This window comes from Tasmannia lanceolata, unplaced genomic scaffold (assembly GCF_043159265.1).
Source record: "Tasmannia lanceolata isolate RefF3 unplaced genomic scaffold, GAP_Taslan_0.1 ptg000008l, whole genome shotgun sequence".
Classification (NCBI taxonomy): Eukaryota; Viridiplantae; Streptophyta; class Magnoliopsida; order Canellales; family Winteraceae; genus Tasmannia; species Tasmannia lanceolata.
In genome coordinates, this window is record NW_027518685.1 from 13,254,604 (window position 1) to 13,272,045 (window position 17,442).

General features: G+C 38.1%; 2 protein-coding genes across 2 annotated transcripts; both read left to right on the forward strand.

The window, feature by feature from the left end:
• Positions 1-597: 597 nt before the first annotated feature.
• LOC143884422 (peroxidase P7-like) lies at positions 598-2,284 on the forward strand. Its single transcript, XM_077387977.1, has 3 exons — positions 598-926; positions 1,135-1,329; positions 1,545-2,284. The coding sequence occupies exons 1-3, from the start codon at positions 708-710 to the stop codon at positions 2,106-2,108; spliced, it is 978 nt and encodes a 325-aa protein (XP_077244092.1). The 5' UTR covers positions 598-707; the 3' UTR covers positions 2,109-2,284.
• A 12,689-nt stretch (positions 2,285-14,973) lies between these two features.
• On the forward strand, positions 14,974-17,083 carry LOC143883100 (transcription factor WER-like). Its single transcript, XM_077386462.1, has 3 exons — positions 14,974-15,537; positions 15,660-15,789; positions 16,603-17,083. Exons 1-3 carry the CDS (start codon positions 15,423-15,425, stop codon positions 17,009-17,011), a joined length of 654 nt encoding a protein of 217 aa, XP_077242577.1. The 5' UTR covers positions 14,974-15,422; the 3' UTR covers positions 17,012-17,083.
• Positions 17,084-17,442: the final 359 nt, after the last annotated feature.

The window sequence follows — 17,442 nt, forward strand, 5'->3', positions numbered from 1 at the left end:
GAGAATTTTGATTGAGAGGGGAGGATTTAGGTGGATGAAAAAGTTCAAATTTCAATGATTCCAGTCGATTTGAAGAAAAATTCAAAAGACTGCTAATATCATGTTTTGTTAATGGGGGCGAATTCACCTTGTTTTTACACACCATAATTTGTTAATGGGGCCAACTCACCTTGTTTTACACTTTGACCTTCTGCTGAGACTTTTTTGGCAATTGTATAGCCTTTGACTGATGGTTAATCAATGTAAAACATGGTGAGTTCGCCCCATTATCGAATCAAGAGGAAGTGGTAATGAGATGAGCTTTGTCTAAGAGTTCGTGAGATTCAATGGTTGAACGGCTGGGAAGATATCAGCAAGATCAGGACCGTCTATCTGGTGATATCAATATGATGGGTAAACATATGATTGAGTCAAAGTCTACCGATGAGTTTTTCGGGGCACCGCCTATGGTGGGGTCCGATTTCTAGTCAAAAATATTAATTGTTCGGGTATTTTTTCCTCACGTAATCAATCGTCTCTTAGCTAACATCTAACGCGCCTTTGAAACTGTCATCTTCGCCCTCCCACACTCTTCCTTTATAAAAAGCCACGTTCTTCCCTTGTAAATCATTCAAAAAAAAACAAGCCCCTTCTCTAGCAGGAGAAAGATACCAAGTTCTTTGTTGCTTTTTTTACTTGCTAGCTATACTCTCTCTAAGTCTCTACCCATGGCTGGTTTCACTCATTCAAATTTATACCTAGGGTTTCTCATCATTCTTATCACCATCTCATCTCCTGTCTCAGCACAGCTCTCAGTCTCCTTTTATGCCAACACGTGCCCCTCCGTCTTTGACACGGTGAGGGCCGCCGTACGGTCCGTAATAGACCGAGAGCCTCGCATGGGTGCTTCCCTTATGCGAATGCTCTTCCACGACTGTTTTGTCAGTGTAAGTGCTATTTTAATGTCTTATTTATGGGTGATGATTTTTTCGCCCAGCAGGATAATGCGCGGGGGGCATTATCCTACATGGGGGCGAAAAAATCATCTCCCTTATTTATTTATTTATCTAAAAGTGACATTTTAATACAAAAAGTGGCACTCTGCTATTTATATATCTATCTATCTATCTAATTGTGTCTTTAATTTGATTATAGGGATGCGATGGAGGGATTCTTTTAGAAGATTTTGGATCATTTGTTGGGGAACAGAAATTGCCAGCTAACTTCAATTCGATTAGAGGGTATGAGGTGATAGATAACATAAAGACACAAGTGGATAGAGCATGTGGAGGGAGTGTAGTATCTTGTGCAGATATCTTAGTCATTGCTGCCCGTGATTCCGTTGTCCAAGTGAGTATCATTATAACCTCATACTTTTACAAGACAAATTGTTTTAAAAAACTCCAAGTCAACAAATTGTTAAATTTTCCTCTTATCACTTCCAAACCTTTTCAAACATCTATCCGGCAGAATTCTTTCAAAATCTGAACTTTGTAACTATGGTTTCTTCATGATTGAACAGGCAAGAATTTAGCGAATTAATGTCATGTTTTTGTTCATAACAGCTCGGAGGACCATCTTATTCAGTCCCAGTGGGGAGGAGAGACGCAAGAAGTGCGAACACGAATGCAGCTAACAATGAGCTTGTTGCCCCAACTGAGAATCTTGATTCAATCCTCCAAAAATTTAGAAACAAAGGATTCAGTCCTAGGGAGACAGTTGCCTTGTCTGGGTCACACACGGTCGGCCAAGCCAGATGTACCTCCTTCCGAAATCGGATTTATCATGACGCCAACATAGATACTTCATTTGCAACTTCCCTAAAAGCTAATTGTCCCCAAGATGTTGGTAACGGTGACAACAATTTGGCCCCTTTGGATCCTCAGAGCCCCAATCGCTTTGGAAACAATTATTATCAAGCTTTGATCAATAAAAGAGCTCTACTTCACTCTGATCAGGAGTTATTCAATGGTAACTCTACTGATTCCATCGTAACCATGTATGGCGACAACCCCAGTGCTTTCTCGACCGATTTCGCTAATGCTATGCTAAAAATGTCCAATTTGAGCCCCCTCACTGGAACCCAAGGTGAGGTTCGAGTTAATTGTAAAAGGATTAATTTGAGTTGATCTCTTATTTTTGTAAGGTTCGGATTACTAAATGTTGGTGGTCTCATGTTATGTACTAATGTTGTCCTTTCCTATGATTTATATGTTTTGCTAGTCAAGATGTGACTTAGCCTAACACTAAAGTGTACTGTATTCTTGAATTGGTCCTAATAAAATGTTGCCAAATTTTTGTTACAGTCAAGATGTGACTAAGTCAAGTTTTAAGTGTATTGTATTCTTGATTTGCTCTGAATAAAATGTTGTGCAGGAAATCTCTCTCTCTCTCTCTCTCTCTCTCTCTTAATAAAATAGATTAAGGTGTTAGGGTTTACATTGTCTCTTGGAAAAAAACCCAGGCCCCAGAATTCTTTCGCTGCCCTAGCTTGTTCTGGAATCATCTGATCCTTCATTGAAAATGGGTAAGGTTTAGGGTCAATTTTTATTTTATGATTCGCGTTTTTTATTATTTTCGTCAGCTAAGGATGGGGAATTGCGAGAAAAATGTAGGGATTTTCAGATTCCGAATGCTGAACAAACCAAAGAAATTTTTACCATTCAAAAAGAAATTTTGAATTTGGTTTCTGTAGGACTTCGAATTTATCAAGTCTGGTTTGACTCATTTAGGGTCGAAAAATTATGATGTTTTGAAACAATCACATTTAATGGCTTCTTACTTCCATAGCTTTTTGGGAAACTTTCTTTTAATGAATGCTCTTGCCTCAACCTATTATGCCCTTGGCGGAGGGGGTATCTTTATCAATTGATTGTGGTTTAGCAGAACATCCTCTGCTAAATTAACTTCCTCCTATTGTAAGAGGAAACCATGCTTAGTGCCCTAGAAATTTTTCTGATGTCTTGAGATACTTATTTGCATTATGTTGCTTTTATTTGGCTGTGGAACAAAGGATGCTGTTTTTTTTTTTTCTTTATGTGAAAGCCTGGATGTAGGTATACACATGGGTGTCCACACCAAATGAGTAATCTTAAAACATATGGTAGTGATATGAAAACTATGTATTAATCTTTTTCGTAAAAGATTTAACACTGCATATTTTAAATGAAAACTACGTATTAATCTTGCCATTCAAAAAAAAAGAAAAACACTACGTATTAATCTTCCTCTAAATCCATCAAATATATATGATATGGCCAAAGAAGGAAACAATGATATCGTGATTCTTTTCCATTAATGCATGGTATCTGTGTGAATATTGTTCTAATGGATGTATTTAATTATCCTTACCTAGAGGGAGTCATACTGTTCAAATTCTGAAGTGGCTCATATTTGATACTATGGGTTTATTTGGGAAATGATAAATGAGCCCCTTTTCATTACTTGGGACACCCAGCTGCGGTGTATCTATGACTGCAAAGGGGCTGTTGTACTTCATATGTGTAGGATTCAACGGATTTGATTGCCACGTACACTGCTATTGGCTGTCCCATGTAATTAAAGGGGGCGCATTTATCATTTCCTGTTTATTTTTGTTTCTCTTGAAATTCTCTCTAAGCATTGGCCGTTTTGATATTGGACAATGCGAAAAATCTCAATGTAATTTATTATTTGAAGCAAACATTTGTGGCTCTGTACTAAGCCATGTTTTGGACATGGGTTTGGAGCTATGCTGTTGTGTGTGTGTAGCTTGGGGATTTACTTATATGCTTCTTTTGTGTCTTTGTTTCTTATGCATGTAAAGGACCCATTGGTGCTCACCCTGCTACTATTTGCAGAACTTTGATGCTAAATCTGTGATAAAGGCTGGGATTTTAAGGTTCTCAGAGCCAAATAAGGGAGTGAGTGAAATGCTAATGATTTGTTACTAACCTTATGAAAGCCCAAACAAAAGAGTGAGTGAAATGCTAATGCTTTGTTACTAACCTTATGATATACAATTTTTGTACTTTTTTTTTTGAAATGGAATACAATTTTTGTACTTACTCCCTGCTGCTTTTCATTTTACATTTCATGGATTCCAAGTATTGTCTAAGATCTTCTTCCATATTCCTTTTACTATTCATTTCATTTTGTGGATTTCCAGTATTGTGGAAGAGCTTCTTCCATTTTTTTTTTTGAAGCTAAGGAAGAGCTTCTTCCATACTCCCTGTTGTATCATAAAATTTGATGCAATGTCTCATTTTACGCCAATTTGTGCTATCTTAATTATTAAAATAACTAAGATAGCTTATCTGAAGGTATGATGTTAACTCAATAGAAGGCCATGACCATGAAGGTTGTGGTGTTTGGGCCGCTCATACCTTCTTTGTTTTGTACTCGAATTTGTTGGCGGAGGAATTTCATACTAAAATGTTCCAGGCATTGTTCCTAGTACTATCTGGTTTAATTGGACAATACCATATTGTTTAGTGGTGACTGATCTACAAACAAGAGTTACAAACTAGTGATGCCCTTCTGGGATATGATGACCTGCATTCTGATTATAAAGCAAAACCTATATTGATATTTGGGTGATTTTTTAATGCAGCCTTGTTAGCAATTATTTTTAATGTACTGTTAGATCTGTAGCATCCATATTGCTTTGGTGGAATGCTGAGTCGTTTTGATTGGCATATGTTTCTTCACTGTTCATTGAAGTTTTTCGAACAATAGAAGGCCATCGATATTTATATAAAAAAGGAAAAAGTCATCAGAGATATTTTTTGTGATGAGGTTTATCAGGACATATTTTTTCCCGCATGTATTTTTTTTTCATTTTTCTTTGTTGATTTGCCATGGTTATGTTGGCGTGCAATAATCTTTCTCTCTAGATGCCCTAGATGAGTATTTGATCGGTATGACTTAATTTATGACTTGAAAATAAGATTTGCAAAATTAAAGTTGACTGGTTGTGCTAATATTTGATGGGACGACATTATTGATAAAAAATCACAGGATAGGACTCCCACCACTCATTTTTGCGAAGATATGAAGTACTAGTTGGAAGCCAATTTTTTTGTGGAGAGGACAAAGAGATAATCGAATGTTAACCTTAAGGAGGATTGTGAGACCTGAAAACAGGAGAACTGGGGTACAAAAATATGAGCGAGAAACATTAGAAATTATCACATTAGGAGATCGGCTAGTGGAGCAGCGGATAAGTTAGCTAGAAGCGGAGTTCACTTGGGCTCCCTCGAGCTTTATGATTTTCTCCCTCCTTGAGCCCTATGGGGTCTCTTCTCTTGTTTATTTTTGTTTATTCTTTTTGTTCCCTATTTGTATCTTTTGACCATCTCGGTCCTTTTAATGATATTTCTGACCATTCAAAAAAAATGATAGTGCCAGCGGAAGAAAAGAACAAGAATATAACTAACCACCTAGGAGCACTCCTAGGACAACCAATGTCCTGCTAAGCTCACAACAGATTCTAAAGTAAGTTGATTCATAAAGACAAATTGGAACCTATGAAGCCAATAGAAATATCAACAAAGTGAAGGTGTGTTATACAGAACTTCCTGCAAAATGCAAATAGAATTGGCTTGTTTGAGGTTACTAAAAACTTTGTGAATGTCTTTAGTAAATAAAGATAACAATAATTTGCTTTCTTCGGATGTTACTAGTCAATCAAGTTTGCGCGAGATGATTAGCTATAAAGAGCTTAACTCCATGTGACAAACAAAGGCCCGCACAATTATTATTCAAAGTTGATTTTGTCAATACTTGGTTCTCTTACATAATTTGAGGATAAATAAGTGGTAATCATTACTCAGTGCAACCTACCATCCAAAAAAAACATTACTCAGTGTGCCTGAAAAGGAAATTGTTAGTCAAGAACTACGGAAACTTCATATGGCGTCAAAAGAAGCTAGTTCTCTACAAGTTGTCAAAAGTAAATTGGAAAAACGAGTTGAAGAGCTTACTTGGCACCTATAGTAGGAGAAACAATTGAATTTATATGGCAACTATAGTAGCACAAGAAAATGCAAAATTATGATTTGCTTTACAGGAGATGCAAGATCAGTTCAAATAAACTAAGACACTGCTCATAAATGAGCTAGAGGTTGCAACCAGTGTTTCAAAGTGCTCATGCGGGTCAAAAGGTGGTTGCAAAAAATCTTAGTCGAGTCAGCGCGACACGGTCGAGTACTTGGTTGAAGCGGCTGAGTACTCGATTGCATTGGTCATAACTCGGGTGAGTCAAAGGAGTTTGTATTGACTCCGTAGGGCAAAACACGGAATGAAGCGGCAAAACGTGGAACGTGGCCAAGGGAAAAGGGAGTCGACTCTGGGGGAGTCCACGATGACGTTGGGGAGTTTTAAAAGTTAAAACTATGGTTGCAACTAAGCCAGTAGAGCAAGTTCCAGATACAATTCATTTGTAGAACAAAACGTGCACGAAGTATTGTTGATATTATTATGTGGAATTGGAAGGGCAATTTCTAGATTTCTACTACATGGTCGAATCACCGAAACCCGACACGAAATGTCTGAAGTGTTTTTGCTTCCATCCCTACGGAAACCGAAACCGTATGGCTGAAATGCATAAACCAAAATCATATGTATTATATAATTATATTTATGCGAATTGAATGCAAAATGTGGTGCCTTTCCTGAGTCCAGACATTTAATCTTTAAATTCTATCATTTGCATATGTTTTATATGTTTCCTTGATTTTACAGGATTTCCACCGAAATTTCCCACCAAAACCAAAACGTTTCCATTTTCATGGCGTCCGAAACCGAAATTTAAAACCTTGACCAGTACGAAGCTTTAAAAATCCGCTGGAGATGCACTCGACAATTTGATTCTATCGATCTGCAAGACGTATCTTGTTCGATATGGAAATATCTCTTTTGATGGAAAGGACAGTCTTCTTTACTCGTACATGGATTGTTGTCGATGTGTTCGATGGAAATAACTCTGGCATTTGTACCGTAATCATGAGTTCACATTATATGCAAGGTTGACAGCATGGTTTTCAAGCTTGATGATACATGTATATGGACTGTGAGGAACATCATTATGTGACCTTGTTGCTTGGAAATAGGATTGCAAGAGCTCCATGTTGGGTGCCAGCTTGGTGGAGGAATGAAGGATGATCTAATTAATTCATCAAAATCTCGGATGAATATTGTGTTTTTCAGTTCATGTAAACAAAAAGATGCCCCATTTCAATTCCAAATTGTCATCTGACATTCTTTATGGTTGTTTCAACAAACACTGATACAACAATGACACTTGCAACACAATGGAATGTCTGTCAGTATACATGCTTCTGAAATGTCACTATCTCTCTTTACTGAGAACAATTTGTTTTCAAGCAGCTCCTCAGCTAAGAATCGACTTCCTGTAACATATCCAGCATTTGTTGCGGGAAAAAAGTTTTGATGGATAAAAGCCCCGAACTCTACAGTCGTCACCTCAAAAGAAAGCATTTTTCGCTGGATCCTTGTTTACGAAATTTTCATGTACTGAAGAAAAAAAAATTCAAAGATTAAGGGGCCGTTTGGATACGCGGATTTTAGAATCCAGGTTCTTAGTTTGAAAACAGTGTAAAAGAGGGTTCATGATCAAGCTGATGTATGCTGTCCTGACAGCGGTTCTTGGATTTTAAGTGAGAAATTCAGGTTTTAAAAATCTCTACTGCATCCTGAGATTTCTAAAACCTGGAAATATGGGAGGATCTGCTACTCTCTTGCTGACGGAAAGAAGGTCGAGAAGTCAAAAACAACGGCTGGTCCGCTTCTTCCCTTGTCTCTTAGCTACAATTTTGAAGAAATCCCGGATTCTAAAATCCGCGTATCCAAACGACCCCTAAATCTTTGAAGAGTTCCAAGAGGAAATGAAGGAAGCATCTTTATCCCTCAGGTTTTGTGTTTTTTTTCCTTCGTTCTTTTAGCCATCTCTTGTGAATTTGAAACTTTAAACCTTGCGCTTCCTGGGTCACGCAAGGAGGATCCTTAAATTCTATAATTTAGGTCACACAGTTTCACAGTTTCCCTTCCCATTTTGTATTTATATTGAATTTCTGGGTCATGTGAGGAGGATCTGGTCTGGGTTCTTCATCTGAGTATCAATTGAGCTCCGGTTCATCGGATATGTCTGATCAGAGGCAATGCTTCTCTTCAGTCATGTTGGACTAGAGGATCGGCTTTTCCTCAACCATGTCAGACCAGAGACAACGCTTCCAATCTCTGATTCCTCAGATGATGCCTGGGCCTTCTCTTCCCTTCCCCATTTCAGTGCCCTTGGCAATCACTGGTTTCAAGGTCTCAGCCCTCCTTGTGTGACTGACTATGCTCTCTACCTCTCTTTTCTGATTGCAAGCCGTCGGTGAACTGTGAAATGTAGGAGCAACCCAGGCGTTACTGCTCTCTTTTTCTATGGTGGGCTAACAGCCCCAAACAGTGTGATGATTCTTGGGATAGCTATTCCTGGATTCAAGAATCCCTGTGCCGAACACGGCCATTATGGTTTGTAGCAATTTAAATTTGATTTTTTCAAGGCATGTAACGTTATTCTTACTTGGGACCTTATAGTTGTGTTAAGCTGCACCTTCCAATTGGACCACAGGCTCACCCCTGCAACAAAACTATTAGAAATGGCATGCTGACACTTTAATAGTTGCTCTCTCCGGAAAAGAAAAAAGAACTAGTTTCCAAGCTGGTGACATGATAACTTAGATGTATTCTATGATCCATACCTATTGTCTTTCTCATTTACTTATTGTTTGCACGTCAATTATCCCAAGACTATAACATGACATTGGGGGTTGTGCTATGTCCTTTGGTTTCTGTAGACATACTCATTTTTGTTGCCTAGTGTTTTCTGTTTATTAGTGGAAATGGCGTTTGATGTTTATATTGTTATATGCCGCAGGTCTCTTTATTTTTGAATTGTTTCTCTTTCTTTCATTTTTAATATTATTTTTCATGGTCATTTAGATGCAAACAGGATTACCGATTGCTACATCTGTCAATTGAACTAATCATTGATCTTATTTTTTAGTGTGACATTCTGTTGTAATAGTGTAAGTAGAATGATAGACTTATGTCGTCTGCTTTTTCCTCCTTTTATAGCCAGTGGGAAAGCTTTGGAATTTGGCCCCCTAAAAGATGGATACATGTTTGAATCATCAACTGGCCTAGCACAAATGTGAGCCCTTCTTAACATTAGGCTCCTATTTTCATTTGAGGTAAGCAGTAAAATGGAAATGAAGCAGAATATTTTCTAATTTTAATAACAGGACATTTTCTTCTGCATCATTAGGTTGCCCAGCTCTCCAACCTGCCCAGCTCTCGAGGAACTTGGGAAGAGCCATTGGGTTAAATGGCCGTGTCTGGGTATGGTTCTACTCCTTAATTCAGAACCTGCCTTATCTGCTGTTCATGGTTCTAAATTGCGAGCGCCATTATGTTTTACCATTCGCACTTTACCTGGACCGTGTTACCATGGAGAATTCCCATTGTAGCCTATAATGACCCCTGCATGTTGCATTGAATTATAAATTACGAGCGTAAGTAAATTCTCGTGGGTATCGTATAGAAGTGCTTTCTGGCATCCTTGTTTCATAATCCAATATGGCCAGCATTTTTGCCTGCCAAGTCTGATGGATTAATCGTCATTTAATGGTCAGTGATGAGAGTTTTCAGTGACAAAGCACTTGTTACATTTCAGCCATCTTTCACTGCCCTATTACATTTCCTAGCTTTATTTGCTTCTACAAATTAGGAGCGCTTTTCTTTCTTTATAAATATAGTAGAAGAATATTACAAGATAGGGATACAAACTCAACATCATTCATGGCTTAGAAATTACTCCACCACAATTGAATGTGATGGCCTTAAAAAGGTCTGTCCTATTTCTAGCATTTAAAAGGTATTTTAGATTCATTGAAGATGTATCTTTCTGAGGTTTGGAATCACTTGGGTCTTCCCAAGAACTATTCAGAATCTTTTGAGTATTTGGGGGTTTGTGCCATGGAAAAAGAGAGGGAAATTATTATGGAATGTGTGTTTGCTAGCTACGTGGTGGGTGGTTTGGAAGGAAAGAAACTCTAGGGTGTTTGAGGGTTTGGCCAAATCACCTTATTATTTGTACATGCGGATTATAGCATTGGTCATATCGTGGGCTAGATGTCTTCCATCCTTTCTTTTTGTATCGGCCTTTGATCTTTGGGAACATTGGAGGGAAGTGTGCTCTAGTAGTGAGAGGAAAATTAACATAGTCCAAAGATGGGAGCCTCCGATGCTAGGAATGTTGAAAATCAACTTTGATGGTGCTTGTTTTGGAAACCCGGGTCCAGCGGGGGTGGGGGGTCTTTGTCCTGATGAGTTTAGTGAGATACTTTGGGCTTTTTCTTGTCCTATTGGTGTGTGTGATTCTTCTGAGGCGGAAGTCAAAGCGGCCTATTTTGGGATCAAGAAGTTGAGTAGGGAAGTCTTGGACCATATTATTGTTGAAGGGGATTCATTGAATGTCATTCGGTGGTTGAAGGGTGGTGTAGCTCCTCCTTAGAGATTTTTGGCGTTATTTGATGAAATTGAGAATTTTGTTGCGGGTTCGGCTATTGTCTTTAATCACGTTTGGAGGTCGGCAAAGGAAAAGGTGGATGTGTTAGCCAAGCAGGGAGTTGGGAGGGAGATTATTCTCTGGTTCGATCATCTTTCCCCGTAATATAATTTTGTTATTTTTGTTGTATCTTTTCTTCTTCTTCCCTGTTTCTTCTTTCTTGTTTTTGTTCTCTGGGTTGCCCCTTCTCGGGTGCTCCCTTGTCATTTAATACAAATCTCTATTTTGAAAAAAAAAAAAAAAAAAGGTATTTTAGATTATATTTTCATTTGTAATTTGTTGCAATTGAAGGAAGATATTTTTCTTTAGAGAAGTGATTTATTCGCCCTCTTTTTTTACTTGGGACAGCCCCTTCTAGTGTATACACCAGAGCGGGCTGTCCCAAGTAAAAAATGTCGAATATATCATCTCTCTTTCTTTATTAGTGTATAACTATTTTGCATTCGTAGTTTTTAATCTTTACATCACAGAACGACCATGCAGTAAGTCACTTGTATGATGAATTGTAAAATGCAAATTTTGGATTCTACATGGGGACATGAGAAGAGATGAAGACCGTTAAAAGTGACTTTCTTGTAAGCACTGTTCTTTACGCAAGTTTCAGTGTAGGCATGCACGATTTTCCAAGGAAACTGAAATTTGCAGTCCCATGTTTTGATATTGAGATCCTCTATTTAGAGTCATCACATCCCCTATTACAATTCCTAGGAAGCTGTCTATAGAGATTGAGAAGTGCCAACCGCAAAATACGAGAATTGCCAACGGGAGGACATACTTTTGAAAAATTGTTAGAGAGGGACGAAATGGGGGTTATCAACCCTCTAAATGGGGTTATCAAACTCTCAAAAAATGGGTTATCAACCCTCTTTAACAATTTTTCAAAAGTGTGTCCCCCGTTGGCAATTTTTCCTTTAAATTAAAGAGTGGTAACTCTTTATGGTGCCAACGTCACCCCTTTGTAATTGCAGTGGTGGTTAATATACTTCCATTATATATTTTGGCTACTGATATTGGCACTACCTTGTTTTAATAATTACACAAACTCAGCTTGCCATTTCCTTTTCTATTGCAACGGGCTAGACTTGTGGTTGCCCATCAATCAAACAGATCCGACTATGTACACCAGGAAAGCGTGGGTCTAGACTCATCTTTCTTTGCTTCCTTTTCCCTTTAGGTCTAAAATATGTGGATTTTGATTGTGATATAGTTAGTTTTTTTTTTTTTTTTTTCATTTTTCTCTTTATATATAGCTATTTTTTCTTCATTTTATAAGATTTTAAATAATCCAGTAGCCATAATTTTTATATAGCATAGCTTGAGAAATTCAAATTTATAAAGTATTTAATATCTATATAAATATACATTTATAGGATATTAATATAATAGCAAATTATATTAATAATTTGGATAGATAGTCAGGCGGCTGACTATCTACCCTCACTATCTATCCAATGATATTGCATCTGTTGAGTCCTCTAGAGCCCCCATTTTCATGCTTCTGCGCCGGTAGTGGTCCGCCTATCCCCATCACCGATGTGCATTTATTGTTCCTTTTACATTTTCAATGTTACTATAGCGGCTCAATGATGACGTGGATCCAATGGGGATGCCCGTGCATCTGTCTTTTGCAAGGGTACCCTTCAGTTAGCATTCCTCATATAACACTTGTTTCAATAATGGCACTCCCCATTTTGTTTTTTAATTTTCTCCTGGGATGCTCAGAGCAGTCGATTAGAAAAGTTGTTAGTAATTGGAGTGCCATTAAGGAGTGACCGTATATCTTTTACGTCGAAGCAAATGTTCTTCTTGATTATCAAAATATCATTACTTTAAGGGAAATGTTATCAGCGCTACTGTATTTTGATGAGGGCAGTCCTCTCTTTATTAAAAGTACGGTATGGTCCCCACCATAGGATGATCCAAACCATCCATTAGATGGGCCACAGCCTATATAGGTTGCGCCCCAAAAATCATTTCTATAGGTTGATCCTAACCCTCCGATCTGAATGTTAGAGGGTTGATCTTAACCCCCTATAGATCGGAGGGTTAGGATCAACCTATTGAAATGATTTTTTGGGCACAAGCTATTTAGGCTGTGGCCCATCTAATGGACGGTTTGGATCATCCTATGGTGCGGGCCATACCTTACTTTTTAATAAAGTGAGGAGTGCCCTCATCAAAAATACAGTAGTGCTGATAACATTTCCCTACTTTAATCCTTCACTCAAAACTTTATAGGGGCAAAGATCAGAATTGCATTGAATTTCACATGGCTCAAATAATTATTTTGATCTAACACTTTTAATACCAACATGAGTTAATCTTGGGGGATTTGATCTTTCAATGAATCCATTAATGTGGTGGATAATTCGCACCCCCTTTCAACGTGAATGGGGTGCGAATTCATCATCGCCCGAATAAAAATAGTGGATGTATGGCTGGGATTCTAGTAGGTAAGTATAATTTCTGCTCCTCCATATTTGACATTATTACGAAAATGCCACTGTAAATCACTCGGTAGTCACCACCCAACATGCATTGAATAAATCCAACAGCTTCACTGGTCCGTATTAAATTGGCTTTCCACCACGCATTAAATGATTTTGTTTCTCTCTTTTAAATGAATTTTGTATTCTGTTTCTGCTGTTCTGCATTTCAGATTCAATTCTACATCATCAAACCTCTTCTCCATTTCGAGAATATTTCAATTATCAAGAAGTTTTAAAATTTTAAATTGGGTGGCCCAAATGCAATCCAAATTGGGGTCCACTAGATGGGCGGTCTAGATCAATAATTGAGCATTGATGCGTCCAAATTGTATGAGTTGCACCACATTCTTCTTCTTTCTCCAGATCACCTCCTCTTTGATATTGATATTTGCACCCCTCATTAGTTTTAACAATTTTTACTGCATATTACAAGTTTCACTAGATCAAGAAGTGCATGCGTACAACCAACAATTAAATCTTTTGAGAAAATCCCAAGAGATACATCAATTTCATTCATGATCAATGGCTTAAGATCATCAAATCAAGGTCTGTTCTGAATAGCATCTGGTCGGTATTATGGCAGCTGCCATTCGGATCAACGGATCAGATGAAGTAAACAAAGGCAGAAGTGGGACCCAATAAGTGTCTTTCAGGATGGACTGTAAAATTGACTTTCTTCTTATATGAGGAGGGGTGTGGTAGCAAAACAAAGGGGGTGTAAATCTAATTTAATACGGGACTTCAGGAGTCAAATTGTCACGTAGCACTGAAGACTCGGTCACGTTGCACTGGGACTTCAGGAGTCAAATTGTCAACATGCAAGGGGCAGGGACTCTCTGCCACTTTTAATGACCAAAACACCCTTATTCACAGAGCATATTTTCTGTTAGAATGAAATGCCCAAAGTACTCCGAATCCCTAGAAAATCACCCATTGACTTTGCCACGTGTACGATCGGAGTAATCGCAGTATCAGATAGATGACCTCATGTGGGGCCACAAAAGAGAGTCACCAATACACCATTAGGGGTGTAAACGAGCCGAGCCGAGCCGAGCTTGGCCAGGCTCGGCTCGTTAAGCTCAAAAGCTCGGCTCGGGCTCGAGCCAGGCTTGGGCTCGGCCAGGCTCGCGAGCCTTACCGAGCTCGGGTTATATTAAGTTCACACCCCTCATCTTCCCTGGACAACCCTATCTAGTGTAATTTGACTACTTTTTTTACACTATGAGGTGTGGTCCAAGTAAAAATGGGGTTCCAAAAATGAAGTGACATATTTTGCCTCCCCTTTTCACTCCCAGGACAACCCTTTTAGTGTTTATATTAATATATAATATATATATTTAAATATATTAAATTCTTAACGAGCCGAGCCGAGCCGAGCCTGGCCTAAATTGGGCTCGGCTCGTTAAGCCTGGCGAGCCGGCTCGACTCGGCTCGTTAAGGATTCGAGCGAGCTTCCGAGCCCGAGCCAAAAGTGACACCCTTAGTCACCAATACACACAATTGTGACACTAGAAGAACAAAAGTAAGGTGTGGACATCTTATCAGTAAACACTTTTCTTATCATCTTTCAATGGACAGTGTCTCACATATTATTGTGGTTGGGAGACAAGTGAATTCAAGCAATTTTTAAGGGGGAAGAAGAATAAATTAGGCCCTGTTTGTTTAACATTATGACAACCGATTGTGAGTCTTAAACCGATTATTGGACTCAAATTTAAGCGTAATTGGTTGTCATAATCTGAAACGAACAGGGCCTTAGGCGTCTATCATATTTTAATCTGGGCATCCGGTGGGCCTCATTTGTAATAGACAGTCAAGATTGTTTAATTGGCGATATAATTGGGGTTTCCATAGATGCAAAGTTCGCATTCGGGAATTACTCTGCGAGACAAATGCTCCAAAATTAGTGGAAATATTTGTGAAGAGTTTGGAAAAGTTGGAAAACATATGAAATAGTTTTTCAATCTACACCACATAAATCAACTTAATTTTTGAAAAAAAGACACAACAAAAAGCATGAACAATGATGGCATTTTGGAAAGTGGGATTTTACAGAGAAAAACACTTCAATTATTTAGAAGATTTTGCAATTATGGCATTTTCCAAAAAATGACAGGTTAGTTACAACAGCAAATAAGTCAAAATGGCTATGGTAGCAATTGGGGCAGACTACTAATTCTAGTAGTCCAAGGCTTACTATGACTGACCTAGTATAAATATCTGACACTGGTATAAGTATGTGCATACTAAGTACTTAGTCCAAATTTCTCCTCTCCTCCCCTCCCACTCCCTTCTCTCTCTCTCTCTCTCTCTCTCTCTCTCTCTCTCTCTGAAACTCCATGGAAGGAAACAACTACAAGAAAGGTCTATGGACAGAAGAGGAAGACAAGATTCTGATGGATTATATAAGGGTCCATGGTAAAGGGAAGTGGAATAGAATAGCCAAGACTACAGGTGAAGAGACCTTTCTGTTTTCTTTTTCTAGTCATTAAGAAGAATTATAGGATTTTACCATTTGGGTGTTTTTAATTACTCACTAATGAATATGGGTTTCTCATTTTGTTCATGTGGTGCAGGTTTGAAGAGGTGTGGGAAGAGTTGCAGGTTAAGGTGGATGAACTATCTCAGCCCAAATATCAAGAGAGGCAATTTCTCAGAGGAAGAAGAAGACCTTATTATTCGTCTGCATAATCTCCTTGGAAATAGGTTCCTTCCACACCATACCCATTTATCTCTCATTTTTTTCTAATTAATTTTACTAAATAAACTCATTTTTACTTCATTTCAGTCATTTTAATCTAGTGGTAGATTTATTTTTCGTACGAGTCCTATATGAAGTGATGTAATTTTGTTTTTTGCGATCTTTTTTTTCCGGGTACATTTTGTGCTGTACTTTCCCATGTTTTTACTCTAGTTTCTGTATCAATGGCGCATGTACGTTGTTACACAGGCCTTGTTCACTACTGTCCTTCAAGGTAAGTTCAGAGATTGCACTGTTTTTACTTTCAGTTTTTGCAAGTACTAATAGTCAAAACCCTACAAATAATTGGGAGAAAAAAAAACTTGAAAACAAAATACTATTTTTTATGCTCAATTTAAAAATCTTGAAAATTTGAAAAACTCTTGCTTGTAAATCTCACAAAAAATTGAAGACAAAAACTGCATCATGATCTAGCGAACACATGCACTTGACTATCCTTTCATGCTTTTGGTTCTCTTGCATAGTAATTAGAAGGAAAACATGAGCATTTTCCTAATTTTTCAAACATTTACCTAAGGAATTTATCCCCAAAAAGGAACTTTTCAGCTATGGTACTGCTCCGGTTGTTTCTAGTCCTCCAAATTTTTTCCCTCATTCAAGAAAAGTTCTAGTATATACAGTAGTACTTAGTAGTTGTATTAGAACTACTAATAGTAGTAGAAACTGTTATTGCATCACCATAGTCATTAGTCATAATTAATTACTAACAATATTAAACAAATAATTGCTATTTAAATTGGTTTTAAATTGGATTATAGGTGGTCATTGATCGCGGGTCGAGTCCCTGGACGAACGGACAACCAAGTGAAGAACTATTGGAACACTCATTTGAGCAAAAAGCTCGGAATTAGAAAGGTTAAGCGCGATTTGGGCGTCACTTCTCCCTCACATTCTAAAAAAAATGGAAAATTGGGGGAGAATTTTAGCCTCCCTAGAGATTCAACTTCGAAGCTTCCAAGCTATGGCTACGATGACAAAGAAATTGGACTAGAGGGAAACAAGGACTATCATAAACCAACCATGGCTTCCGAACCATCGGAACCAGTTGTGAGCGAGTGTTACATGAATTCCTTATGGGTTTATGATGAAAGCTTAAATTTAAGCACCCCAAGCTTAATCGAGCTTTTAGGTAGTTACCCTCTTGATTTGCTGTGGCATAACTTTTAACTATTTCTCTTTGGCATGTACAAGACTCCTTCAACTGATGTTTACAAATCTCCTTCACCTTTTTTTTCTTAATGTTGTGACATATTTCTATTACGGGTTTAATCTGTAAATTACATAAATAGGTTGTAAATTTCAGCTGTAAATTTAGGCCATGTTTGGCAACCATGCTTTTATTTTGCATGGAATATTAGATTAAGCAATGGTAACTTGGTAAGGGAAGGTGAGAAAGGGAGAGACCAGAGAGGGAATGAGTGCGGAGAGGGTAAGAAAATGCTGACAACAAGGGAAAAAAAACTCCCTCAAAATACGACTTATTTTTTCCCTATTTTATAGCCAGTTCTCACACTCTTCATTCATGTCCTTTCAAATCTCTCCTTCTCACACCATCTCTACCACTTTCTGAACACTTGATAGACGAATGTTGCATAGAA